This window comes from Ascidiella aspersa, chromosome 6 (genome assembly GCF_963924565.1).
Source record: "Ascidiella aspersa chromosome 6, kaAscAspe10.2, whole genome shotgun sequence".
Lineage (NCBI taxonomy): Eukaryota > Metazoa > Chordata > Ascidiacea > Phlebobranchia > Ascidiidae > Ascidiella > Ascidiella aspersa.
The window spans coordinates 20,090,034-20,117,798 of NC_139452.1; the positions used below are offsets into that span (position 1 = coordinate 20,090,034).

Here is a 27,765-nt window from a genome sequence, read left to right on the forward strand (position 1 = left end):
GGCTACATATATAAAGCAGCACAGTAATTGTTTCGCCACACCGACCAGCCTTTATCCAATCTTGCCACTCGCAAACGTACGATTAGGCGTAAAACTTTGCGATAAAACGTAATAAAAGGATACAATATTCTACTTTAAACATCCCTACTTGCGAGTAAATCAAAGAACGTGTCAGAAAAATGTGTTACGATACGTTACAAGAAAGGTCATAATTAAAATAACAAATTTAAGTTAACAGGCAAATTTTATAAATAAAGACACATCTGTAGTTGGGTTTTGCAAACTACGACCTAGCAAGAGAGTTATGCCCATAGCCCCCCAATGACCTTTCATACAAATTCTATTCGATGACACAATTTTACTTTTGCCTCAAAAATCGTTTTATTCTTTCCAATCTTCAAATTTCTATTTTAAATGGAAAAAGGAAAGCTACCGAGTCACTGGTTCCTATGATCCACTGGACCCACATCTTCCCTATTACATTGTAGCCTATATTTAAAATTACATTTTCCTTGCCATTCGTATACGTTTTGGTTCACACTAGACGCGTTTTGCTTGTAGCATTGACGTCTGGCGTACAACGCTATAACGTCGTCCAGTTCACACGGAAAGGGTTGCCAGCGTCAGCGGCAAATTTCCTCGCCCTTCACCGAAAGCGTCAAAGTTGAACTGTTTTAACTTTCGCAACCGAAAGCGTTTTTTAAAAACGTTTTACGTCAACGCCAGGCGCGTCTAGTGTGAACAACCTTATGAAAAGTACACCGAAAAGCCATCGCAGACTCGCCGAATCTGTCGATCTATGATGCAAGCAGAGCAAGCCAGAAAAACAACTGGCCTGCAGTGAGGTTCGAACTCACGACCTCCGGTCAAGCCGGCTTTCAACCTTATGAAAACATTCACACCTCTAACAACATCACTATCTATGCTTAAAAGTGACTTCAGCCATAAGACCACAAAAAAAACATCAACGTCGCAATAAAACACACTTCTGAATAAGACCAAAATAGGACCAATACCTAAATAAGTCCAAAACCCGTCAGAATACGACCTAAATGGTCAGAATCAGGCCTAAACAACACTTTACCTAACCTCAAACCTCACCCCTAAGTACATCACTAACTTTCCGAATAATTTTAACCCCTACCCATTTTCTTACCCCGCCATTACCCATCAATAACCCCAAACAGGGCCAAAAATCCAATGCAAAAACAGCGGCGCTCTAATGGTCAAACTAAGGGCGTCCATACGTCGACACCAAAACGGCCCATACCAGACCTAACACAAAGCGCCCGATCGATCCATACCCTCTCCCTACAGTTTCAGGCGTTATTTTGGCCATTTAGGCAATATTGCGATGACTTTAGGACGTATTTTGACAGATTTAAGTCTTAATCAGACGATTTTGACTTTATTCTGTACTGAGCAGTAACAAATCTGCGTATTTGGCTTTATTGTGTCATTGGTCTTAATAATATGGGTTTATAGATTTTTCTGCTTTTGGTATTGTTTCTTTTTAGGTTTTATTTTGTGTTCTCCTTAAAAGTGATAACACAGAACATAGATAGTTCTTAACTCGTTTGCAGCATAAATAACACGATTTATTTATCTACTCACACACAAGGCACTTATTGACTCCACTCAGTCATTCGTTTTTAAGCAAAAACTGCACTGTACTGTACCGGTACTGGATCTGTATCACTATCAGCCTTACTAAAATTTACCCTTAAAAAATTGAGGGCCGAAGGGCCTAACGCTTATTAGCCTATTGGTTAATCCGGCCCTGGTTGGCTATCACAACCACGCTTATTTTTTAAAGTAACCATCCTTACTTCAGTTATTAAGAAAATAAACGTTTTTTTGTTGAAAAATAGAACCCAGCTATACTCTGATATCTGCAATGTTATAGAAACTGTGTCTTCGACTTCCACAAAAAGTTCTGCGTTTATAGTTACATTGAAATGTGTTGGTTATATTTAATTGTACTAGTTATTTATTACAGAGGCCAACACAATTTTTATCGTGTTAGAGTATCAATATTGTTTGGATATATAGTGACTCCACAACCCGAAAATGCCTTCAGTTTTTTTGAATGGTTTTATAGTTTTGGGTTATTCGACAATGAATATATTCATACGATATCCACTCATTTTTCAAGCTAATTTCGTTTATTAAATTATTATAAAACCTATCGTCAAGTTTGCTGTAATGTTAGACTCCCACCTCGTCTTAACTGATATCGTCTACTACATGAATTCCAGCTTAACAATTGCATCCCATATTTGAAAAAAAATTCTTGCCAATAAACTCAAAAGTATTTTTCAGTTATTGAAACCAGGTCTGCTGCGTTGCAAACTACATCAGAAGAAATTCAAACTACAATATTCGAAACACCGTCTGTAACAGGTAATTGCATGTTAGACATGCGTTTTAAGCATTGGTTTTCGGTTCTTAAGGTATTATGTTTTCCTATCTGTAAATGACTATTTTTTGTTCTCTACTTTGCTATTTTAACAACGAGCACAAACAGTCAAACATGCTTATTTTTTTAACTAACCACCCTTACTTCAGTTATTAAGAAAATAAACGTTTTTGTTAAAAAGTGGTACCCAGCTGTACTCTGATGGCTCCACAACCCGAAAATGCCGAATGGCTCTAGTTTTCTAGTTATTCGACAATGAATATATTTTTAATATTATCGTACGATATCCACTCATTTTTCAAGCTGAATTCTTTTATTGCAATTTTATAAAACTTAACGTTTAGCTTGCTTTAATGTTGGACCCAGCTCTTCTTAACTGATTCTACTACAGAAATTCCAGTTTTACAATTGCATTCCAAATTTAAAAAAAGTCTTTTCAATTAACTCAAAAGTATTTTTAGTGACTGAACCGAGCTCTGCTGATTCGTCAACTACGCCAACAGAAATTGAAACTTCAACTTACGAAACACCATCTTTGACAGGTAAATGACAAGTGCAAACGTCTGCGACCCAAGAAAGTGTTGGCTTATAAATTATCTACAAAAAAAAGATTTGTGAACATTTTTATGTGCGGCTAGCCGTTTTTTTTAATGTGACTCACTTTTTACCCTGTCATAATTTTGATGATGTGTTATAAAATTATCGTAGCGATTCCCCAACAGGTGTAAAAGTAGATTAATTTTTCTACCATAACGCTTAAAAATTTTGTGATTAGGTCACAAAGTTACGGCAGGAGAGAATTTCTAAAACAACTAAACTTATAGGGAACCTGAGGTTATGATTTGATGCAGTCACTTTGAAACAAATATGCAAATTAAATCCTAATGTAAATACATTTGACGATACGACGGGATGGCTAGTAAAAAGATACATTGCCTGGTAACAAAAAACATTTTTTAGAAGCCGTTCCAGTTTTTGTTTTTTGGTATTTTTAGAAGCCGTTTTTTCCAGAAAACAATCGCATAAGCATTTAGACTTAGAGTGACAGTGACCGGACCTAAGCAGGTTTTAAACTTTTGTATTTGGACTTTTGCTTAAACTAGTTAAGTAGTCCTGGTTAACAGAAAAAAGGGTTAAATAAAGTATTATTACTAAATATTGTATTCGCATCATAATGATAATTTGTAACTTTTATTGTGAAGTCTTTTAGATTTTCTTGCAAAAAATTTGTCAAAAAATCACCACACGAACTTCACGTTTAATTTGTTTTAAAGATATACCTAATTCCTCTTCTCAAGTGATATCCACTACTTTGGAAACAGAGCCTTCCACTTTTTCTACAACATCCCAAACAGGTTAAGTGCACCAGTTGTGTTTTTTTAATGTCGTTCGTTGACGATACGTTAAAAACAAGTGTATACAAATGTTATTATGATTGTTCTTGTTTCTTTGTGTAGCCTACCTTTGTCAAGTCAAAACATAAACCTTTACTAAACGTCTTTGGTTGTTTAATGGCACAGTCTGAGGAGCACTTAGCCGTCCTGTAGTTTTGATATTTCGAATATTGTGAGTTTTTTTTAAAGAAATTAGGAATATTATCCAAACGGCTGCTTTGCTGAATTCAAGACTCGAATTGTCGTAAAAATTATTTTTTTTTAAATCACCGCCCCCCTTTTTTTAAATCACCGCCCCCTCAAAAAGTTCGAAATGGGGCTTCAGCTACCTCATCTTGTTACTTTTCGCTTGCCGAGTCGAAGGCTAACAAAATTATTTGCAACTAAAGTTTAGCTACTTACTTAATACATCAAAATACCTATATGTAACCTTTTATGTATTTTTCTCGGCTTTCAGCAAAAACAACAATATATGTATTTCATTTTTGTTATAGTTTTTCTCGCCTTGGTTGATATCTGGCTATAGTCCTAAATATATTTCTATTTCCAAAATATTCTACTTAAATTTTATACTGAATTGATTGTAATTAACGTCTATAAATGTTGAAGTTTCTTTGCAGTGGTTGAACGCAGCTCTGCCCCATTATCAACTACATCAACGGAAATTCAAACTACGACTCTCGAAACACCCTCTCTAACAGGTAAACGACGACTGCATTAGCCTTACATCCCAGGTGTTGATTTTCACATTTTTTAAGTATAATGTTTTCCTATGTATGACGGAATTTTTTTTCCAATGCTTTTTTATATGGTTAGCTACTAGCAAAACGTCGCTTTTTTAAACTAACCATATTTATTTTAGTCATTATAATAATAAACATTGTTTTGTTCAAAAGTAGGATTAATCTCCTCGTTATTAAAATCTACCTCTTTGAAAACAGAAATTCAACTAACAGAAATTCAAACTTCAACTTCGGAAACAACATCTCTAGCAGGTAAACAACACGTATACGGAGATTTTCACATTTGTAAAGCATATTATTTTCTAATCTTTAAGTGTGTTAAAAATATTGGCATTTTTGTGCGTTGTGTCTGAGTTCAGGTAATGCCGAAAAGTCGGCTATTTTAAATGAGCACTTTTTATGTTGTTGTTATAAAGTGAACGTCTGTGTATTGTAAACTAGAACCAAGCTCTTCTCCTGTGATATCTACATCTTTTGAAACTCCGCTTTCGATTTTAACCACGCCGTCCCAAACAGGTAAAATGTAATTGTTATCACTTAGTGAAAACCGATAAAGATGTCTTTGAAAAATAAAGTGTTTTGAGCCGCTTGTTATATTTGTGTCTTTATTACAGAACGAAACATAATTTTACCTTTATTGCTCTTCGTTGTTAATCTTCAAAATAGTACAGTATAGTCTCACGTAGACCAACGTAGATAATGTTTAGATATAAAATACAGGTTCGTATTTGAGATCGTCACACGTTTTCCATTTCTACTCAAAATAAGCACCAGAGTTGAAACAAATTTACAAACTTTTAATTTTAAATACACACTTACGTAGTCTATTCTATTGGTTTCATTTAGAAATCATGTTTGTGCAATTTTTTTTTAAACAAAAATATTTGTGCTTTCTGGCCATAAATTTAAGGATTTTATTGATTTTAAAATTTTAACACATCGTGGCTTTTTAGAGATTTACTTTTGGCACCATGATTTTCCAAGTTTTCTACCTCATTACAAGTATTTAAAAAAAAAAGTTTAATTTGCTTTGAAGTTGGACCAAGCTCTTCTCAACTGATATCTTCGACTTTAGAAACTGCGCCATCTATTTTTACAACTCCATCCCAAGCAGGTAAAATACGTTAAAAATCCTTGGCTAAAGTTAAAAATCCTTAGCAACCTATACTATTAACTTGAAATTGTTTTTCAGTTATTGAAACCAGCTCTGCGCCACTACAAAGTACATCAACAGCAATTCAAACTACAACTTATGAAACTCCATCTTTGACAGGTAAACGTCAACTACGTATACATATTTGCGTCACAAAGAAGCGTTGTTTTAATATTTTATTATTTGAAAAAATAACATTTTAGTCAAAAAAAATACAACTTCGTTTGTAGCTTTTCATTATTTGTTTTAATGGCACAGTCAGGGCCCAAGTGTGGTCTCAGGCGGTCTTTTACACAAAAAACACTTTTTTCCCCCATATAGTGAGTGCAGACCAACACAGTAAACTCTTAACAAATTCATTGCGTTTTATAAAACATTATTGTGTTTTAGTTTAATTTTACTACAAACGTGATATAATAAATAGGCGGTCAAATAACTTGCTGCTAAAAATGCAAACGTAATACTACCTTTTAAACGTTACAAAGCCTTGACAACGCTATACGTTATCTAACAATAGTTACTTAAAGTTAAACTTAACCACATAGCGTAGCCTACGCGTTTTTTGATGGGTTGTTAGTTTGCAATTTAATGTCAGGGGAATTGCGAAATATCTGCCCCTGGCATTCCACGTTAGCCGCTCGCACAACAAAACTTGATTGTTACCTAATGATTAGGACATCGGCAAGTAAACAGATGACCAGGAAAACCGCTCACGCTGCACTACAACTTTACATTGCCGCTTATTAATTAGGCCTTCGCCAAGAGAGACAACCGTCAAGCTGCACCACATGGCACATTTAAAGCAAGAGCAGTAATTGTTTTGCCACCGATGTCGGCCCTAAATCCAAACTTGCCACTCGCGTATGTACAATTTGGCTCAACCTTCCGCTCTAAAACAAATAAATTATAGCGGTTCCAATTACCCGACATAAACGGCAAAATTTGACTGGAATCCAAACTGGATTCTAATCCAAGGGTAGTCAATTCACACCTACTCTTACAACGTAATATGCAATAGTGACGAAGAACCCACAGCATGATGGATTGTTCATTATGTTTAACTACGCAGAATTCCAGTCGGAATTTCTAGCGCTCATTGCAGGTATTCTGAGTTTAAATCGCTGGTACAATTATATTAGTTCTTTACCATTTAGTATAAAACTGGTGAATACTTTGACTATGGCGCAATAAAGAACACATGCTCCTTCGCTAACGATTACCGTGGTTACGTGCTGTCAATAAGTCTATTTTCGTTATATGAATTGCCATAGTATCCGTTTTTATAAATTTGTATGTTTATCTAGTTATTTGTGTCATTTAGGGTTTATTTATCAACCAAGTATAGTCTATAAAAGGTAAGTTTATTTGCAGAGATCGAACGCAGCTCTGCTCCGTTGCAAACTACGTCAACAGAAATTCAAACTACGACTCTCGAAACACCATCTTTGACAGGTAAACGGCAAGTGCTTACGTGTGGGTCTCAAGAAAGTGATGGTTTTTTAATTCCCCAAAATAAATTTTTATTAGCTTCAAAAAATGAATTTTATTACCTTCGGAAATAATAGTTAATTAGAGCATTTCATTTTTTCATATTAGATTAGAATTAGAATTACAGAACTCCTGGAAACAAGAATATTAACTTCGACGGTAGCCTACTCAAACTACACTTTTGCCAGTGGCACCGTAAAAGAATAGGCTAAAAGTTATTGTATTTTTTGCCGTCGTCATCTCTCGCGAATATATAGTGTTGCGTTTCCGTCTTTTTTTTATTGCGAATCAAATCCTTTGGAATTTCTTGCAAAAATATAAATTCGAGAATTTTATTCATTGAATAATTTTTTTTAGTTAAAAATTACCACACAAACTAACCATTTGACAAATATATTACTTCTGCAAGCCTTTCCTCCCTAGTCACAGTTATTATGAAATTTGACGTTTAATTTGTTTTAAAGATATACCTAATTCCTCTTCTCAAGTGATATCTACAACTTTGGAAACAGAGCCTTCCACTTTTACCACAGCAGCCCTAACAGGTTAAGTTAAGTCCACCAGTTGTGTTTTATTTAATGTCGTTCAGTGACGATACGTTAAAAACAAGCGTACACCAATGTTGTTATATGGTCCGAAAATTTATTTTCGGGACATATCTTGTTTTTGCTCGAATTCTTTTATGTTTTTTTTGGTTTGTTTCAGACCGTTTTTCGTCCAGAGTTTTACAGGAAAACTATAATTTGGAGAGACTTCAAATGTCCATACAAGATGGAGGCGTATATGTAGATGAGCCTTTAAGGGATTAGAAGTCTATTTACCTGGGGGCCTTCAGCTGGGGGTAGAAATTGGAAACAAAATATGACGTCATCGCAAAATTGGTTTGAGCTCTGTACTCCAACCTAGCGGTAGCAAAATTTCCCAAAAAGGATATGGTTAAAACGAAACCGGCAGACTGTCTCGCGTTACGCGACAAAGGGGCACTGTTAAATCAGCGAAACAGATTCCGCCAAGGGAGTAAATTCTGCTTTGAAACGCCAGACACAAGTATGTCAATACTTACAGCCGAATCCTAAACATCTTCCCTGCCATCGGCTGTTATCTGCAATTACGAAAACTATCCAATATGTTTTTATAAGCCTATAGATTTGTATATTTTTATTCATTAATGCATTAGGCAAACCACAATATAATCAATTCTTTGAAATGTATCATGTTACTCTGAAAACCCGTACTACGGTATGTAGTGGCTACGGTATGTTATAATATAGATTCTACGCTAAAAGCTAACATTGTATAACGTTGTGGCCCTAGTATGATTTAGCTTTTTTTAATGGAATCGTTGTGTAATTCTATAAGATTTACAAAAGTAAACTTTGTATCTCATGCGGCTCTTTGTAAAAAACTTGTCTATTTTGGTTTAAATGTTTAAAAAACGATTTTCAATTGAAAAATTAGTTTTATATGAACTGCCATAGTATCCGTATTTATAAATTTGTATGTTTATCTAGTTATTTGTGTCATTTAGGGTTTATTTATCAACCAAGTATAGTCTATAAAAGGTAAGTTTATTTGCAGAGATCGAACGCAGCTCTGCTCCGTTGCAAACTACGTCAACAGAAATTCAAACTACGACTCTCGAAACACCATCTTTGACAGGTAAACGGCAAGTGCTTACGTGTGGGTCTCAAGAAAGTGATGTTTTTTTAATTCCCCAAAATAAATTTTTGTTTTTTTAAACTAGGACAAAGTTCTGCCAATGGTTTTGGATTCCATAAAGATACGCCCTTCTAACCCAAATAATGTGCGTTAATGTAATAATTATTTGAACGCTGGTGAAAAAGCCCAAACTCGGGTGGGCATAAGATAGTTTCTCGTCTATGGTACCATAGGATTGTTACGTCACAAATTGAGGTATTGGAGCCTAAAGCGTTTATGTAATTATTAATTCAATGCGCATTATTTGGGTTAGGGTGCTGGTTAGCGTTTGGGTTTAGGTAGGTCAAGTATTATTAAACTTAATCTTTTGAAGCACATTGTTAAGTCAAATTAGTGCATTGTCCGAGACCTCAAAGTCTAAAAGTCGGACTTTTTGATCCTTTGGATGCACTAATTGCCGTAGACCTTTTTGCTTAGAAATGTTTCTAACGGATCGGGTGGCTGCTTTATATACGTTGCCAAGTGCTGCGGCCTCAGCGTTTTTTCGGGCAGCCAATTGCTTGACGATAACCTTGGCCTAATCTTTAAGTTTCCGTCAATTGCTGTTGGGCCACCAACTAAATCTAATGGCTGGTGCAGAGACTATTTCCTTAAAGAGTTTGCAAACGAACATTCCATCGTGAAGTCAACTTTTAGGCCAATATTCAGCTAGGTTATGCAAAGCGTATTTGGCAAATAATAGTAACGCATTATTAAAATAAAAATCTAGGAATCATCCCGGCGAACGTAGTGACAAAACAGAGTCCAATACGAAAAATACCTCGGCGGAGTCCAAAAACAAGCTTTGCAATGACTTACTAAGTTAGTTTAATTTAAAATGACTGATTTGTTAAATAATTCGAAAGTAGGTGCATTTATTCGACTTTTCTCAACTTAGGCTACATTTTGAGTTAAATGCTGTGGTATTTTGAAGGGTAGATTAAACTTCACGTTACGACTTCTAAATCCTATTTCACGACGCAAATAAAACCTGCAGATGCAAAAACGTCAAAAGTCACCCACTGTCCCCACATTTCCCCTAAACTATAAGTCTATGACACTTAATTACATTTATTGCATGTTTATATTATGTTTGTGTTATTTTGCAGTAAATAATTTCAGTTTTTCATGTATGTATTTTTACTACTTTTTGTAGCTTCGCTTGCAAAATTAGGCCCTTCCCTGGTAAATATAGCCTTAGGCCTACAGTACCCTTAATCCGGCCCTGCAGCTACCCTATCTTGTTTAGATTAGTTTTCGCTAAATAAGCCTAACTGAGTTTAGCTACTTACTTAAAGCATCGAAATACCTATATAATACTCATCTTTTATGATTTTTTCTCGGCTTTCAGCAACAACAATATATGTATTTTATTTCTGTCATAGTTTTTCACCACTCGTTTGATATCTGGCTACAGTCCAAGATTTATTTCTCATTTCAAAAGTTTCTCATCGAATTTTATAAACGGTAAAGTTTCTTTTAGGGATTGAACGCAGCTCTGCTCCATTGCCAACTACATCAACAGAACTGCAAACTACGACTTTTGAAACACCCTCTCTAACAGGTAAAGCGACTGCATTAGTCCTGTGTCCCAGTGGTCGGTTTTAACATTTTTTAAGTATAATGATTTCCTATATGTAAAGTTATAAAGTGAACGTCTGTTTTTTTAAACTAGGACAAAGTTCTCCTCCAGTGATATCTACAGCTTTGGAAACTTTGCTTTCGATTTTAACGACGCCATCCCAAACAGGTAAAATGTAATTGTTATCACCTATTAAAAATCTATAAAAAGGCAATTAAAAAATAATGTTTTGGGCTGCTTTTTATCTGTTTTTTTGACACATCATGACTATTTTACAGATATTTACTTTTGGCACTATGATTTGTCAAGCTGTCTGCCTTATCACAGTAATCTAAAAACAACGTTTAATTTGCTTTAAAGTTGGACCAAGCTCTTCTCAACTGATATCATCTACTTTACAAACTGAGCCTTCTATTTTTACAACTCCATCCCAAGCAGGTAAAATACGTTAAAAATCCTTAGCAACGTATCTATTAACTTGAAATTGTTTTTCAGTTATTGAACCCAGCTCTGCTCCATTACAAACTACATCAACAGAAATTCAAACTACAACGGATGAAACACCATCTTTCACAGGTAGTTGTCAACTGCATATACATATTTGAGACACAAGAAGCGTTATTTTAATATTTTATTATTGCCAAAAAGTATATTTTAGTCAAAGATAACGTCCTTTGTTGCTTTTAATTATTTATTTTATAGCATACTCAAGGGTGGTTTCAGGCGGTGGGTACTTTTAATCTTTCGTTTATTATAGCAAGCTCTGTCTAGATACGGCTATAACATGTTAGTGATTTTTCGTTTATTGTAGCAAGCTCTGTCTAGATACGGCTTGAACAAGAGGCTTAATCAAACTTACACAAGGATGGTAGAACACATAGTGATTAAAAAACCACAACTTGATGGATTTAATTAAAAGTATACCGTGATTTTGCGCTTTTCCTGTTTATAAAGGCATAAATTCAGGCCACTCATTAAGTCGTTTGATTTCAGACACACCACCATAAGTGTTTTCCTCTTTTACCACGTGCGCTGGTGTCCAAAGGTTTGCACAAGGGCCACAAATCAGTCCGCGAAGTGCCCAGATTATTAAACAAACAAAAACAAAATAGGACGCAAAAGACCTTTTTTGGTCTTCATTTTTTTATTCTGTTAATAACCTCACTACACCTGTGACCTTTAGCGACGCAACACGACCTAAATCACTGCTTATCTTGTGCTTACTTTGAGGTCATGTAATTTCACCTAACTGGCAAATCCTATAAAAGTTGTTGCCAAACGCATACAAATAATAATTATTTTGGAACTTCTGATTTGATTGACTCCTAATTATGATCTGTAATTATTTTCGACTTGGTTTGTCTATCGGGCGGATGTTTTCGTTGCAAGGGAGAGATGGAGCAATATGCGCGGGAGAGTACAAAAGGCATCGCAATAATCTTAATTAATTTCTCCCAGACATAAAAATGACTCTCTTTATTTGGAGTATTCCTCTCGCTTGAGACGCGTTTCGCTTGGTAGTTTGTGTGGCGGAGGTTTTCAATTTAACGCCAGAGGAATGACAAACTCTCGCTGCACTTGACATTATACGTTATCCGCTCTCACAACAACATTTTATTGACACTTATTGATTAGGCCCGAGTAAGACAACCAATCATGCTGCACCACATGGCACATTTAAAGCAAGCGCAGTAATTGTTTCACCACAGATATCTGTCGTAATCCAAACTTGCCACGCGCGTTTGTACAATTTGGCTCAACCTTCAGCCTTAAAACATTATAGCGGTTCCCATTACCCGACATAAACGGCAAAATTTGATTTTCTAATCCAAGGGTCCGATATTCTACTTTTGCCATCCCTAGCTATAATACGAGAACCGTCAATTTACACGTAGGCTACTCTTACACGTAATATGGAATAGTGACGAAGAGTTACTGGTAAATACTTGACTTTGTCACGATATAGAATACATGCTCCTTCGCTATCGACTACCGACTACCGTGGTTATGTGTCAATCAATCTATTATCGTCATATACATAGCTATCTTATCCCTATTTTAAACTTTGTTTGTTTCTCAAGTTATTTGTTTCCTTAGGGTCTATTTATCAACCAAGTATAGTCTATAAAAGGTAAAGTTTATTTGCAGTGATCGAACGCAGCTCTGCTCCGTTGCAAACTACGTCATCAGAAATTCAAACTACGACTCTCGAAACACCATCTTTGACAGGTAAACGGCAAGTGCTTACGTGTGGGTCTCAAGAAAGTGATGTTTTTTTAATTCCCCAAAAGAAATTTTTATTGGCTGCAAAAAATGAATTTTATTACCTTCAGACATAATAATTTATTAGAGCATTTAATTTTTTCATAAATGATTAGAATTAGAATTAGCGAATTCCTGAAAACAAGAATATTAACTAGGATAGCGGTTCCCAAGCTAGACTTTTGCCAGTGGCTCTGTAAAAGCAAGAAGGCTAAAAGTTATGGTATTTTTGCGGTTGTCATCTCTCGCGAATATTCCGTCTTTTTTTTATTGCGAATCAAATCTTTTTGATTTTCTTGCAAAAATATAAATTCAAGAATTTTATTCATTGAATACATTTTTTTAGTTAAAAAATTATCACACGAACTGACCATTTGACAAATATATTACTTCTGCATGCCGTTCACTTTTTTTGTAAGCTGAGCTCCCCTGAGCCTTCCACTTTTACTACAGCTCAAACAGGTTAAGTGCACCAGTTCTCTTTTTTTCTAATGTCGTTCGGTGACGATACGTTAAAAACAAGTGTATAACGATGTTATTATGATTGTTCTTGTTTCTTTATGTAGCCTACCTATTGTCAAGCCAATACATAAACTTTAACTCAACGTCCTTGGTCGTTTATCATTAGTTATTGAAATGGCACAGTCTGGAGAGCCCTTATCCGTCTTACAGTTTTAAAATTTCGATTATGGCGAGTTTTTTTAAGAAATTAGAAATAACATCCAAACAGTTGCTTTGCTGAATTCATGACTCGAATTGTCGTAAAATTTATTTTTTTATGGAAAATAAGAAACAAATTTTTTGTACATTTTCAATCTTCACCCCCCTCAGAAAGTTCGAAAATGTAGCTCCGGTATGTTGGGGGTCCTGCTACCCAGGGCCGGATTAACCAATAGGCTAATAAGGCTACAGCCTTAGGCCCTTGAAAAATTCGGCCCTCAATTTTGTAAGGTTAAATTTTTGTAAGGCTTATAGTGATACAGATCCCGTACCGGTACAATACAGTTTTTGCCTAAAAACGAATGACTGAGTCGAGTCAATATGTGCCTTGTGTGTAAGTAGATAAATAAGTCGTTTCATTTATGCTGCAAACGAGTTAAGAACTATGTTCTGTGCTTTCAATTTTAAGGAGAACACACAATAAAACCTAAAAAGGAGCAACAATACCTAAAGCAGAAAAATCTATAAACCCATAGTATTAAGACCAATGACATAATAAAGCCAAATACGCAGATTACTGCTCAGTACAGAATAAGGTCAAAATCGTCTAAATAAGACCGGAATCTGCCAAAATACGTGTTCTAAATTCATTGTAATATTGCCTAAATGGCCAAAATAACGCCTGAAACTGTAGGGAGAGTGTATGGGTCGATCGGGCGCTGTGCATGGGCCGTTTTGGTGTCGACGTTTGGACGCCCTAGCTTGACTAACGCCATTAGGGCGCCGCTGTTTTGGATTTTTGGCCCTGTTTGGGGTTACTGGTGGGTAATGGGCGGGGTTAGAAAATGGGTAGGGGTTAAAATTATTAGGAGAGTTAGTATGTACTTAGGGTAGATGTTTGAGGTTAGGTAAAGTGTTGTTTAGGCCTGATTCTGACCATTTAGGTTTTATTCTGACGGGTTTTGGACTTATTTCAATTTAGTTTAGACGGTACTATTAGGTATTGATCCTATTTTGGTCTTATTCAGAAGTGTGTTTTATTGCGACGTTGATGTTTTTCCCATTTCAGTCTTATGGCTGGAGTCCCTTTTAAGCATAGATTATGATGTTGTTAGAGGTTTGAGTGTCGATGACATTATTCATAAGGTTGGTTCACACTAGACGCGTCTGGCGTTGCGTAAAACGTTGTTTTTTAAATCGATTTCGACGCTATCGTTGCACGCCAGACGCCAACGCTACAAGCAAAACGCGTCTATTGTAAACCACAAACGTATACGTATGGTAGGGAAAATGTAAATTTAAATATAGGCTAGGCCTACATTGTAATAGGGGAGATGTGGGACCAGTGGATCATAGGGGCCAATGACTCGGGAGCTTTTTTCCTCTTTCCATTTAAAATAAATATTTGAGGATGTCCAAGAATGAAACGGTTTTTGAGGCAAAAAAGTAAAATTATGTCATCTAATAGAAATAGAATTTGTGTTTTGTTCTAGAATTCAGAACAGAGTTTCTAAACCGTGGCCCCGAGAGGTTATTGGAGGGCCACGGGCATAATTCTCTAGCTAGGTCGTAGTTTGCAAAACCCAACTACACATGTGTCTTTATTTATAAAAAATTGCCTGTTAACTTAAATTTGTGATTTTAATTATAACCTTTCTTATAACGTATTGTAACTCATTTTTCTGACGCGTTTCATTACTCGCAAGATTTACTCGCAATATTGTGTATCCTTTGATTACGTTTTATCGCAAAGTTTTACGTCTAATCGTACGTTTACGAATGGCAAGATTGGATAAAGGCCTATCGCTGTGGCGAAACAATTACTGTGCTGCTTTATATATGTAGCCAAGTGCTGCGGCGTCCGCGTTTTTTCGGGCAGCCAATTACTTGACGATAACCATAATTACTTTGCTGCTTCACCCGATCCGTTAAAAATTAGTGCATTTCTAAGCAAAAAGGTCTACGACAATTAGGACATCCAATGGCAGAAAAGTCTAGACTTTTAGACCTTGAGGTCCTGGCAATGCACTAATTTGGACCTTTAGGTAAACTCCCGGCGTAGATAAATTGAAAATATTCGTTGAACATTCACAAAAGTTACGTCACAAATTGAGGTATTGGAGCCTAAAGCGTTTATGTAATTATTAATTCAATGCACATTATTTGGGTTAGGGTGCTGGTTAGCGTTTGGGTTTAGGTAGGTCAAGTATTATTAAACTTAATCTTTTGAAGCACATTGTTAAGTCAAATTAGTGCATTGTCCGAGACCTCAAAGTCTAAAAGTCGGACTTTTTGATCCTTTGGATGCACTAATTGTCGTAGACCTTTTTGCTTAGAAATGTTTCTAACGGATCGGGTGGCTGCTTTATATACGTTGCCAAGTGCTGCGGCCTCAGCGTTTTTTCGGGCAGCCAATTGCTTGACGATAACCTTAATCTTTAAGTTTCCGTCAATTGCTGTTGGGCCACCAACTAAATCTAATGGCTGGTGCAGAGACTATTTCCTTAAAGAGTTTGCAAACGAACATTCCATCGTGAAGTCAACTTTTAGGCCAATATTCAGCTAGGTTATGCAAAGCGTATTTGGCAAATAATAGTAACGCATTATTAAAATAAAAATCTAGGAATCATCCCGGCGAACGTAGTGACAAAACAGAGTCCAAAAACAAGCTTTGCAATGACTTACTAAGTTAGTTTAATTTAAAATGACTGATTTGTTAAATAATTCGAAAGTAGGTGCATTTATTCGACTTTTCTCTACTTAGGCTACATTTTGAGTTAAATGATGTGGTATTTTGAAGGGTAGATTAAACTTCACGTTACGACTTCTAAATCCTATTTCACGACGCAAATAAAACCTGCAGATGCAAAAACGTCAAAAGTCACCCACTGTCCCCACATTTCCCCTAAACTATAAGTCTATGACACTTAATTACATTTATTGCATGTTTATATTATGTTTGTGTTATTTTGCAGTAAATAATTTCAGTTTTTCATGTATGTATTTTTACTACTTTTTGTAGCTTCGCTTGCAAAATTAGGCCCTTCCCTGGTAAATATAGCCTTAGGCCTACAGTACCCTTAATCCGGCCCTGCAGCTACCCTATCTTGTTTAGATTAGTTTTCGCTAAATAAGCCTAACTGAGTTCAGCTACTTACTTAAAGCATCGAAATACCTATATAATACTCATCTTTTATGATTTTTTCTCGGCTTTCAGCAACAACAATAACAACAACAACAACAACAATATATGTATTTTATTTCTGTCATAGTTTTTCACCACTCGTTTGATATCTGGCTACAGTCCAAGATTTATTTCTCATTTCAACAATTTCTCATCGAATTTTATAAACGGTAAAGTTTCTTTTAGGGATTGAACGCAGCTCTGCTCCATTGCCAACTACATCAACAGAACTGCAAACTACGACTTTTGAAACACCCTCTCTAACAGGTAAAGCGACTGCATTAGCCCTGTGTCCCAGTGGTCGGTTTTAACATTTTTTAAGTATAATGATTTCCTATATGTAAAGTTATAAAGTGAACGTCTGTTTTTTTAAACTAGGACAAAGTTCTCCTCCAGTGATATCTACAGCTTTGGAAACTTTGCTTTCGATTTTAACGACGCCATCCCAAACAGGTAAAATGTAATTGTTATCACCTATTAAAAATCTATAAAAAGGCAATTAAAAAATAATGTTTTGGGCTGCTTTTTATCTGTTTTTTTGACACATCATGACTATTTTACAGATATTTACTTTTGGCACTATGATTTGTCAAGCTGTCTGCCTTATCACAGTAATCTAAAAACAACGTTTAATTTGCTTTAAAGTTGGACCAAGCTCTTCTCAACTGATATCATCTACTTTACAAACTGAGCCTTCTATTTTTACAACTCCATCCCAAGCAGGTAAAATACGTTAAAAATCCTTAGCAACGTATCTATTAACTTGAAATTGTTTTTCAGTTATTGAACCCAGCTCTGCTCCATTACAAACTACATCAACAGAAATTCAAACTACAACGGATGAAACACCATCTTTCACAGGTTGTTGTCAACTGCGTATACATCTTTGAGTCACAAGAAGCGTTATTTTAATATTTTAATATTGGCAAAATGTATATTTTAGTCAAAGATAACGTCCTTTGTTGCTTTTAATTATTTATTTTAATGGCATACTCAAGGGTGGTCTCAGGCGGTGGGTACTTTTAATCTTTCGTTTATTATAGCAAGCTCTGTCTAGATACGGCTATAACATGTTAGTGATTTTTCGTTTATTGTAGCAAGCTCTGTGTAGATACCGCTCAAACATGAGGCTTAATCAAACTTAGACAAGGATGGTCAACACATAGAGATTAAAAAACCGGAACTTGATGGATTTAATTAAAAGTATACCGTGCTTTTGCGCCTTTCCTGTTTATAAAGGCATAAATTCAGGCCACTTATTAAGTCGTTTGATTTCAGACACACCAACATAAGTGTTTTCCTCTTTTTACCACGTGCGCTAGTGCCCAAAGTTTTGCACAAGAGTGCGCAAAGTGCCCAAATTATTTAACCAAAAAAAGGACGCAAAACACCTTTTTTGGTCATTTTTTTATTCTGTTAATATCCTCACTACACCTGTGACCTTTAGCGACGCGACACGACCTCAATCACTGCTTATTTTGTCCTTACTTTGACGTCATGGAAATTCACCTGACTGGCAAATACTCTAAAAGTTGTTGCCAAACGCAAACAAATAATAATTATTTTGGAACTTCTGATTTGATTGACTCCTAATTATGATCTGTAATTATTTTCGGCTTGGTTTGTCTATCGGTCGGATGTTTTCGTTGCTTTGTAGTATTGCTCTCGCTTGAGACGCGTTTCGCTTGGTAGTTTGTGTGGCGGAGGTTTTTAATTTAACGCCAGGGGAATGACAAACTCTCAGCACCTGAAATTATACGTTATCCGCTCTTACAACAACATTTTATTGCCACTTATTGATTAGGCCCGAGTAAGACAACCACTCATGCTGCACCACATGGCACATTTAAAGCAAGCGCAGTAATTGTTTCGCCACAGATATCTGTCGTAATCCAAACTTGCCACTCGCGTTTGTACAATTTGGCTCAACCTTCAGCCTTAAAATAAAACATTATAGCGGTTCCCATTACCCGACATAAACGGCAAAATTTGATTTTTTAATCCAAGGGACCGATATTCTACTTTTGGCTATAATTGCTATAATACGAGAACAGTCAATTTACACGTAGGCTACTCATACACGTAATATGGAATAGTGACGAAGAGTTACTGGTAAATACTTGACTTTGTCACAATATAGAATACATGGTCCTTCGCTATCGACTACCGACTACCGTGGTTATGTGTCAATCAATCTATTGTCGTCATATACATAGCTATCTTATCCCTATTTTAAACTTTGTTTGTTTCTCAAGTTATTTGTTTCATTTAGGGTCTATTTATCAACCAAGTATAGTCTATAAAAGGTAAAGTTTATTTGCAGTGATCGAACGCAGCTCTGCTCCGTTGCAAACTACGTCAACAGAAATTCAAACTACGACTCTCGAAACACCATCTTTGACAGGTAAACGGCAAGTGCTTACGTGTGGGTCTCAAGAAAGTGATGTTTTTTTAATTCCCCAAAAGAAATTTTTATTAGCTGCAAAAAATGAATTTTATTACCTTCAGACATAATAATTTATTAGAGCATTTCATTTTTTCATAAATGATTACAATTAGAATTACCGAATTCCTGAAAACATGAATATTAACTACGACAGCGGTTCCCAAACTAGACTTTTGCCAGTGGCTCCGTAAAAGCAAGAAGGCTAAAAGTGATGGTATTTTTGCGGTTGTCATCTCTCGCGAATAAAGTGTTGCGTTTCCGTCTTTTTTTATTTTTTATTCATTGAATGCATTTTTTTAGTTAAAAAATTACCACACGAACTGACCATTTGACAAATATATTACTTCTGCATGCCGTTCACTTGTTTTGCAAGCTGAGCTCCCCTGATCCTTCCACTTTTGCTACAGCTCAAACAGGTTAAGTGCACCAGTTATCTTTTTTTCTAATGTCGTTCGGTGACGATACGTTAAAAACAAGTGTATAACGATGTTATTATGATTGTTCTTGTTTCTTTATGTAGCCTACCTATTGTTAAGCCAAAACATAAACTTTAACTCAACGTCCTTGATCGTTTATCATTAGTTATTGAAATGGCACAGTCTGGAGAGCCCTTAGCCGTCTTACAGTTTTGAAATTTCGATTATGGCGAGTTTTTTTAAGAAATTAGAAATAACATCCAAACAGTTGCTTTGCTGAATTCATGACTCGAATTTTTTGTACATTTTCAATCTTCACCCCCCTCGGAAAGTTCGAAAATGTAGCTTCGGTATGTTGGGGGTCCTGCTACCTAGGGCCAAATAGGCTAATAAGGCGATAGCCTTAGGCCCTGGAAAAATTCGGCCCTCAATTTTTTAAGGTTAAATTTTTGAAAGGCTGATAGTGATACAGATCCGGTACCGGTACAATACAGTTTTTGCCTAAAAACGAATGACTGAGTCGAGTCAATATGTGCCTTGTGTGTAAGTAGATAAATAAGTCGTTTCATTTATGCTGCAAACGAGTTAAGAACTATGTTCTGTGCTTTCAATTTTAAGGAGAACACACAATAAAACCTAAAAAGGAGCAACAATACCTAAAGCAGAAAAATCTATAAACCCATAGTATTGAGACCAATGACATAATAAAGCCAAATACGCAGATTACTGCTCAGTACAGAATAAGGTCAAAATCGTCTAAATAAGACCTGAATCTGCCAAAATACGAGGTTAGGTAAATGTGTGGTTTAGGCCTGATTCTGACCATTTAGGTCTTATTCAAACGGATTTTGGACTTATTTCAATTTAGTTTAGACGGTACTCCGACTATTAGGTATTGATCCTATTTTGGTCTTATTCAGAAGTGTGTTTTATTGCGACGTTGATGTTTTTCCTATTTCAGTCTTATGGCTGGAGTCCCTTTTACGCATAGATAGTGATGTTGTTAGAGGTTTGAGTGTCGATGACATTATTCTTAAGGTTGGTTCACACTAGACGCGTCTGGCGTTGCGTAAAACGTTGTTTTTTAAATCGATTTCGACGCTATCGTTGCACGCCAGACGCCAACGCTACAAGCAAAACGCGTCTAGTGTAAACCACAAACGTATTCGTATGGTAGGGAAAATGTAAATTTAAATATAGGCTAGGCCTACATTGTAATAGGGGAGATGTGGGACCAGTGGATCATAGGGGCCAGTGACTCGGGAGCTTTTTTCCTCTTTCCATTTAAAATAAATATTTGAAGATGTCCAAGAATGAAACGGTTTTTGAGGCAAAAAAGTAAAATTATGTCATCTAATAGAAATAGAATTTGTGTTTGTTCTAGAATTCAGAACAGGGTTTCTAAATCGTGGCCCCGAGAGGTTATTGGTGGGCCACGGGCATAACTCTCTAGCTAGGTCGTAGTTTGCAAAACCCAACTACACATGCGTCTTTATTTATAAAAAATTGCCTGTTGACTTAAATTTGTGATTTTAATTATAACCTTTCTTATAACGCATTGTAACTCATTTTTCTGACGCGTTTCTTTGATTTACTCAAAATTGGATAAAGCAAGATTGGATAAAGGCCTATCGCTGTGGCGAAACAATTGCTGTGCTGCTTTATATATGTAGCCAAGTGCTGCGGCGTCCGCGTTTTTTCGGGCAGCCAATTACTTGACGATAACCATAATTACTTTGCTGCTTCACCCGATCCGTTAAAAATTAGTGCATTTCTAAGCAAAAAGGTCTACGACAATTAGGACATCCAATGGCAGAAAAGTCTAGACTTTTAGACCTTGAGGTCCTGGCAATGCACTAATTTGGACCTTTAGGTAAACTCCCGGCGTAGATAAATTGAAAATATTCGTTGAACATTCACAAAAGATTACAAAAAGTGTGAGATAGCATTAATAACACTTGACCCACCCTAACCCAAACGCTAACCCGAACCCTAACCCAAATAATGTGCGTTAATGTAATAATTATTTGAATGCTGGTGAAAAAGCCCAAACTCGGGTGGGCATAAGATAGTTTCTCGTCTATGGTACCATAGGATTGTTACGTCACAAATTGAGGTATTGGAGCCTAAAGCGTTTATGTAATTATTAATTCAATGCACATTATTTGTGTTAGGGTGCTGGTTAGCGTTTGGGTTTAGGTCAAGTATTATCAAACTTAATCTTTTGAAGCACATTGTTAAGTCAAATTAGTGCATTGTCCGAGACCTCAAAGTCTAAAAGTCGGACTTTTTGATCCTTTGGATGCACTAATTGTCGATGACCTTTTTGCTTAGAAATGCACTAATTTTTAACGGGTCGGGTGAAGCAACAAACTAATTATGGTTATCTTCACGTTACGACTTCTAAATCCTATTTCACGACGCAAATAAAACCTGCAGATGCAAAAACGTCAAAAGTCACCCACTGTCCCCACATCTCCCCTAAACTATAAGTCTATGACACTTACATTTATTGCATGTTTATATTATGTTTGTGTTATTTTGCAGTAAATAATTTCAGTTTTTCATGTATGTATTTTTACTACTTTTTGTAGCTTCGCTTGCAAAATTAGGCCCTTCCCTGGTAAATATAGCCTTAGGCCTACAGTACCCTTAATCCGGCCCTGCAGCTACCCTATCTTGTTTAGATTAGTTTTCGCTAAATAAGCCTAACTGAGTTTAGCTACTTACTTAAAGCATCGAAATACCTATATAATACTCATCTTTTATGAATTTTTCTCGGCTTTCAGCAACAACAATAACAACAACAACAACAATATATGTATTTTATTTCTGTCATAGTTTTTCACCACTCGTTTGATATCTGGCTACAGTCCAAGATTTATTTCTCATTTCAAAAGTTTCTCATCGAATTTTATAAACGGTAAAGTTTCTTTTAGGGATTGAACGCAGCTCTGCTCCATTGCTAACTACATCAACAGAACTGCAAACAACGACTTTCGAAACACCCTCTCTAACAGGTAAAGCGACTGCATTAGCCCTGTGTCCCAGTGGTCGGTTTTAACATTTTTTAAGTATAATGATTTCCTATATGTAAAGTTATAAAGTGAACGTCTGTTTTTTTAAACTAGGACAAAGTTCACCTCCAGTGATATCTACAGCTTTGGAAACTTTGCTTTCGATTTTAACCACGCCATCCCAAACAGGTAAAATGTAATTGTTATCACCTATTAAAAATCTATAAAAATGCAATTAAAAAATCATGTTTTGAGCTGCTTTTTATCTGTTTTTTTGACACATCATGACTATTTTACAGATATTTACTTTTGGCACTATGATTTGTCAAGCTGTCTGCCTTATCACAGTAATCTAAAAACAACGTTTAATTTGCTTTAAAGTTGGACCAAGCTCTTCTCAACTGATATCATCTACTTTACAAACTGAGCCTTCTATTTTTACAACTCCATCCCAAGCAGGTAAAATACGTTAAAAATCCTTAGCAACGTATCTATTAACTTGAAATTGTTTTTCAGTTATTGAACCCAGCTCTGCTCCATTACAAACTACATCAACAGAAATTCAAACTACAACGGATGAAACACCATCTTTCACAGGTAGTTGTCAACTGCATATACATATTTGAGTCACAAGAAGCGTTATTTTAATATTTTATTATTGCCAAAAAGTATATTTTAGTCAAAGATAACGTCCTTTGTTGCTTTTAATTATTTATTTTAATGGCATACTCAAGGGTGGTCTCAGGCGGTGGGTACTTTTAATCTTTCGTTTATTATAGCAAGCTCTGTCTAGATACGGCTATAACATGTTAGTGATTTTTCGTTTATTGTAGCAAGCTCTGTCTAGATACGGCTCTAACAAGAGGCTTAATCAAACTTACACAAGGATGGTAGAACACATAGTGATTAAAAAACCACAACTTGATGGATTTAATTAAAAGTATACCGTGATTTTGCGCTTTTCCTGTTTATAAAGGCATAAATTCAGGCCACTCATTAAGTCGTTTGATTTCAGACACACCACCATAAGTGTTTTCCTCTTTTACCACGTGCGCTAGTGCCCAAAGGTTTGCACAAGAGCCACAAATCAGTCCGCGAAGTGCCCAGATTATTATACAAACAAAAACAAAATAGGACGCAAAAGACCTTTTTTGGTCTTCATTTTTTTATTCTGTTAATATCCTCACTACACCTGTGACCTTTAGCGACGCAACACGACCTAAATCACTGCTTATCTTGTGCTTACTTTGAGGTCATGTAATTTCACCTAACTGGCAAATCCTATAAAAGTTGTTGCCAAACGCATACAAATAATAATTATTTTGGAACTTCTGATTTGATTGACTCCTAATTATGATCTGTAATTATTTTCGGCTTGGTTTGTCTATCGGGCGGATGTTTTCGTTGCAAGGGAGAGATGGAGCAATATGCGCGGGAGAGTACGAAAGGCATCGCAATAATCTTAATTAATTTCTCCCAGACATAAAAATGACTCTCTTTATTTGGAGTATTCCTCTCGCTTGAGACGCGTTTCGCTTGGTAGTTTGTGTGGCGGAGGTTTTCAATTTAACGCCAGAGGAATGACAAACTCTCTGCACCTGACATTATACGTTATCCGCTCTTACAACAGCATTTTATTGACACTTTTGATTAGGCCCGAGTAAGACAACCACTCATGCTGCACCACATGGCACATTTAAAGCAAGCGCAGTAATTGTTTCACCACAGATATCTGTCGTAATCCAAACATGCCACTCGCGTTTGTACAATTTGGCTCAACCTTCCGCTGTAAAATAAGAAATTATAGCGGTTCCCATTACCCGACATAAACGGCAAAATTTGATTTTCTAATCCAAGGGTCAGATATTCTACTTTTGCCATCCCTAGCTATAATACGAGAACAGTTAATTTACACGTACTCTTACAAGTAATATGGAAAAGTGACGAAGAGCCCACTGCATGATGGATTGTTAATTATTTTTAACCAAGCAGAAATCGTGTCGGAAATTACCGCGCTTATTACAGGTGTTATGAGTTTAAATCGCTTGGACAACTAGATTAGCCCTTTACCAGTTAGTAAAAAACTGGTAAATAATTTGACTTTGCCGCAATATAGGATACATGCCCCTTCGCTATCGACTACCGACTACCGTGGTTATGTGTCAATCAATCTATTGTCGTCATATACATAGCTATCCTATCCGTATTTTAAACTTTGTTTGTTTCTCAAGTTATTTGTTTCATTAGGGTCTATTTATCAACCAAGTATAGTCTATAAAAGGTAAAGTTTATTTGCAGTGATCGAACGCAGCTCTGCTCCGTTGCAAACTACGTCATCAGAAATTCAAACTACGACTCTCGAAACACCATCTTTGACAGGTAAACGGCAAGTGCTTACATGTGGGTCTCAAGAAAGTGATGGTTTTTTAATTCACCAAAACATTTAATTTTTTCATAAATGATTAGAATTAGAATTACCGAATTCCTGAAAACATGAATATTAACTAGGATAGCGGTTCCCAAACTAGACTTTTGCCAGTGGCTCCGTAAAAGCAATTGAAGGCTAAAAGTTATTGTATTAAACTACGACTCTCGAAACAAAGGTAAATAAAAGGTAAAAGTTTATTTGCAGTGATCGAACGTAGCTCTGCTCCGTTGCAAACTACGTCATCAGAAATTCAAACTACGACTCTCGAAACACCATATTTGACAGGTAAACGGCAAGTGCATTCGTGTGGGTCTTAAGAAAGTGATAGTTTTTAAATTCCTGAAAACAATTTTTATTAGCTAAAAAAATGAATTTTATAACCTTCCGACATAATAGTTTATTAAAGCATTTCATTTTTTCATATTGGATTAGAATTAAAATTACAGAATTTCTGGAAACAAGAATATTAACTACGACAGCGGTTCTCAAACTAGACTTTTGCCAGTGGCGCCGTAAAAGCATGTAGGCTAAAAGTTATTGTATTTTTTTGCCGTCGTCATCTTTCGCGAATAAAGTGTTGCGTTTCCGTCTTTTTCTTATTGCGATCAAATCTTTTTGGTTTTCATGCCAAAATATAGCAGTGGTTCTCAACCGCCGGTCCGCGTCAACTTTGCTGCCGGTCCGCCAAATATATTACAGTATTAAATCTAAATTGCAAAATGCAAGATCTAAAAGCTTGTCCATCAAATTTAGACTTTTGCCAGTCCCATAATTTGCAGCATTGTGACGTAACATAGAGTTAATGGTCAACTTTCGACTTTATCGTACGTCTCAAAGCTGCAAGTCGTTTAAGTCTTAAACTTTAAGATTAGTTGTACGTGAAAAACTGATAAAACCACGTATAACACGTATAATATAAAAAAGACAGCAATAAATTGCTCATTAAAGTCAAGCTTCAGTTATTTGCTTTTAGATTGCCTATACTTTTTTCGTAATTCCATTTTGGGTTGGTTTTAATTTTTGAAGGTTCAGCGATCCGCAAAATTTGTTTGAAATTTACCGGTCAGTAAGCTAAAAAGGGTGAGAATCACTGATTTAGAGTGTATTTAGTAACCAAGTATAATTTCAGCTCAGGGGAAGTGCGATATTTTTTAATGGCCGGCAGGGTCATTCCACGTCATTTGACTGGCAGGTTATATAACTTATGATTTTCAAAAAACGAGTATTTTTTGAAAAAAGATAACGTATATTTGTTTAACTTAAATACTTTTTTATCCGGAGCCATGGCCTTTTTCTAAGGTTTTGTGCTCACTGAAGTGTAACGAAAAAACTTGATGTAACGTAAGTTTCTTTTCGTATTTATACAGGGTTCAACACAATTTTGTGTAAGAGTCGCTTTAGGATATTTTTGGGACATATAGCGGCTCCAAAGCACGAATACGCTTTCGAGTTTTTTCGAAGATTCCAGATGTTCAACAATGAAAATATTTTTGATTTTGTCATATAAGATTTTTCTAGTTTTATAACTGCATAACAAAATCGCCAAATAATACTTGTCAACGTATAAACTCAAAAGTATTTTCAGTGACTGAATGCAGCTCTGCTCATTCGTCAACTACATCAACAGATATTCCAACTACATCTTATGAAACAACATCTTTGACAGGTAAACGACGAGTACATACGTGTGGGTCTCAGGGAAGTGATGTTTTTCAAATTTCCAAAAATAAATTTTTATTTTCTACAAAAATGTATTTTATTATTCAGTAGAAAGAGAGTGGCCCAAATAGATAAAAGATTCATTATTTTATTTGCATACATTTCGGCAAGTGCTTATGCCATTTTCAGTGCGGTAATATATATATTTATTTACATATATTTTATTACCTTTAGAAATAATAATTGGAGCGTTTCATTTTTTTCATATTAGATAGAAATTAGAATTACCGAATTCTTGAAAACAAGAATATTAACTAAGACAGCGATTCCCAAACTAGACTTTTGCCAGCGGCGCCGTAAAAGCATGTAAAGTCGTCGTAATTTTGGCGGTTCTCCTCTCTCGCGTAGAGTGTCGTCTTTTGCAATGTTGTTCCTTACAAAATTGGTGGCATTTTTCTCAAGGGGCACCGGTCTAACATCAGCTATTTTGGAATCGACGTTTGGGCGCCCTAGTTTGAACGGTGACGTTTAACGGGCTGTTTCGAACCCTGGTTGTTTATCCACTGTTTTGAACCCTGGTTGTTTGCACCTATTTGGGGCCAGGGGTGTGGTTAGAATTAGGGCTAAGGTTGAAATTATTAGGGGAGTAAAGTGGTGAAGTTATTGATAACATCTACGTTAGAAACTGAGCCTTTTAGTTACAACTATATCCAAACACGTAAAAAACAGTAAAATTCACTTATCAACGTATAAACGCAAAAGCATTTTTCAGTTATTGAACCAAGCTCTGCTGCATTGCAAACTACATCAACAGAAATTGAAACTACAACTTATGAAACACCATCTTTAACAGGTAAAAGGCAAATTTTTTTCGCATTTAACTGTTGGATTCGCATCATTTGAAAATGATATTTGTTAAATAAAACTTTCTTTTATAATTTTATAGATAGACCTCACTCTTCTCAAGTGATATCCACTACTCTGGAAACAGAGCCTTCCACTTTTATTACAACAGCTCAAGCAGGTTAAGTGCAATTGTATTATTGTATAATGGTGTATACCGATGTTGTTATGACTGTTCGTGTAAAAAAAATTATGATTAAATGATCGAGATCATCAACGTAAAAGTATTTTGTGCAGTGATTGAACCAAGTTCTGCTGCAATGCAAAGCACATCAACAGAAATTCAAACTACAGTTTTCGAAACATCATCTTC

The 27,765-nt window shown here is 35.8% G+C and overlaps 1 protein-coding gene across 1 annotated transcript in view; it reads left to right on the forward strand.

Annotated features, from left to right (window-relative positions):
- LOC146140655 (uncharacterized) overlaps nucleotides 1-27,578 on the forward strand; it is a 55,534-nt gene extending 27,956 nt beyond the window's left edge. Inside the window, exons 13-33 of the mRNA XM_083392672.1 lie at nucleotides 2,323-2,403; nucleotides 2,881-2,961; nucleotides 3,694-3,774; nucleotides 4,434-4,514; nucleotides 4,755-4,808; nucleotides 4,998-5,072; nucleotides 5,593-5,670; nucleotides 5,749-5,829; nucleotides 10,379-10,459; nucleotides 10,571-10,645; nucleotides 10,838-10,915; nucleotides 10,973-11,053; nucleotides 12,626-12,706; nucleotides 16,770-16,850; nucleotides 22,577-22,651; nucleotides 22,844-22,921; nucleotides 22,979-23,059; nucleotides 24,761-24,841; nucleotides 26,476-26,556; nucleotides 27,322-27,402; nucleotides 27,496-27,578. Coding sequence (XP_083248798.1) covers nucleotides 2,323-2,403; nucleotides 2,881-2,961; nucleotides 3,694-3,774; nucleotides 4,434-4,514; nucleotides 4,755-4,808; nucleotides 4,998-5,072; nucleotides 5,593-5,670; nucleotides 5,749-5,829; nucleotides 10,379-10,459; nucleotides 10,571-10,645; nucleotides 10,838-10,915; nucleotides 10,973-11,053; nucleotides 12,626-12,706; nucleotides 16,770-16,850; nucleotides 22,577-22,651; nucleotides 22,844-22,921; nucleotides 22,979-23,059; nucleotides 24,761-24,841; nucleotides 26,476-26,556; nucleotides 27,322-27,402; nucleotides 27,496-27,578 — 1,649 coding nt within the window. The remainder of the gene's footprint in view (nucleotides 1-2,322; nucleotides 2,404-2,880; nucleotides 2,962-3,693; nucleotides 3,775-4,433; nucleotides 4,515-4,754; nucleotides 4,809-4,997; nucleotides 5,073-5,592; nucleotides 5,671-5,748; nucleotides 5,830-10,378; nucleotides 10,460-10,570; nucleotides 10,646-10,837; nucleotides 10,916-10,972; nucleotides 11,054-12,625; nucleotides 12,707-16,769; nucleotides 16,851-22,576; nucleotides 22,652-22,843; nucleotides 22,922-22,978; nucleotides 23,060-24,760; nucleotides 24,842-26,475; nucleotides 26,557-27,321; nucleotides 27,403-27,495) is intronic.
- Nucleotides 27,579-27,765: the final 187 nt, after the last annotated feature.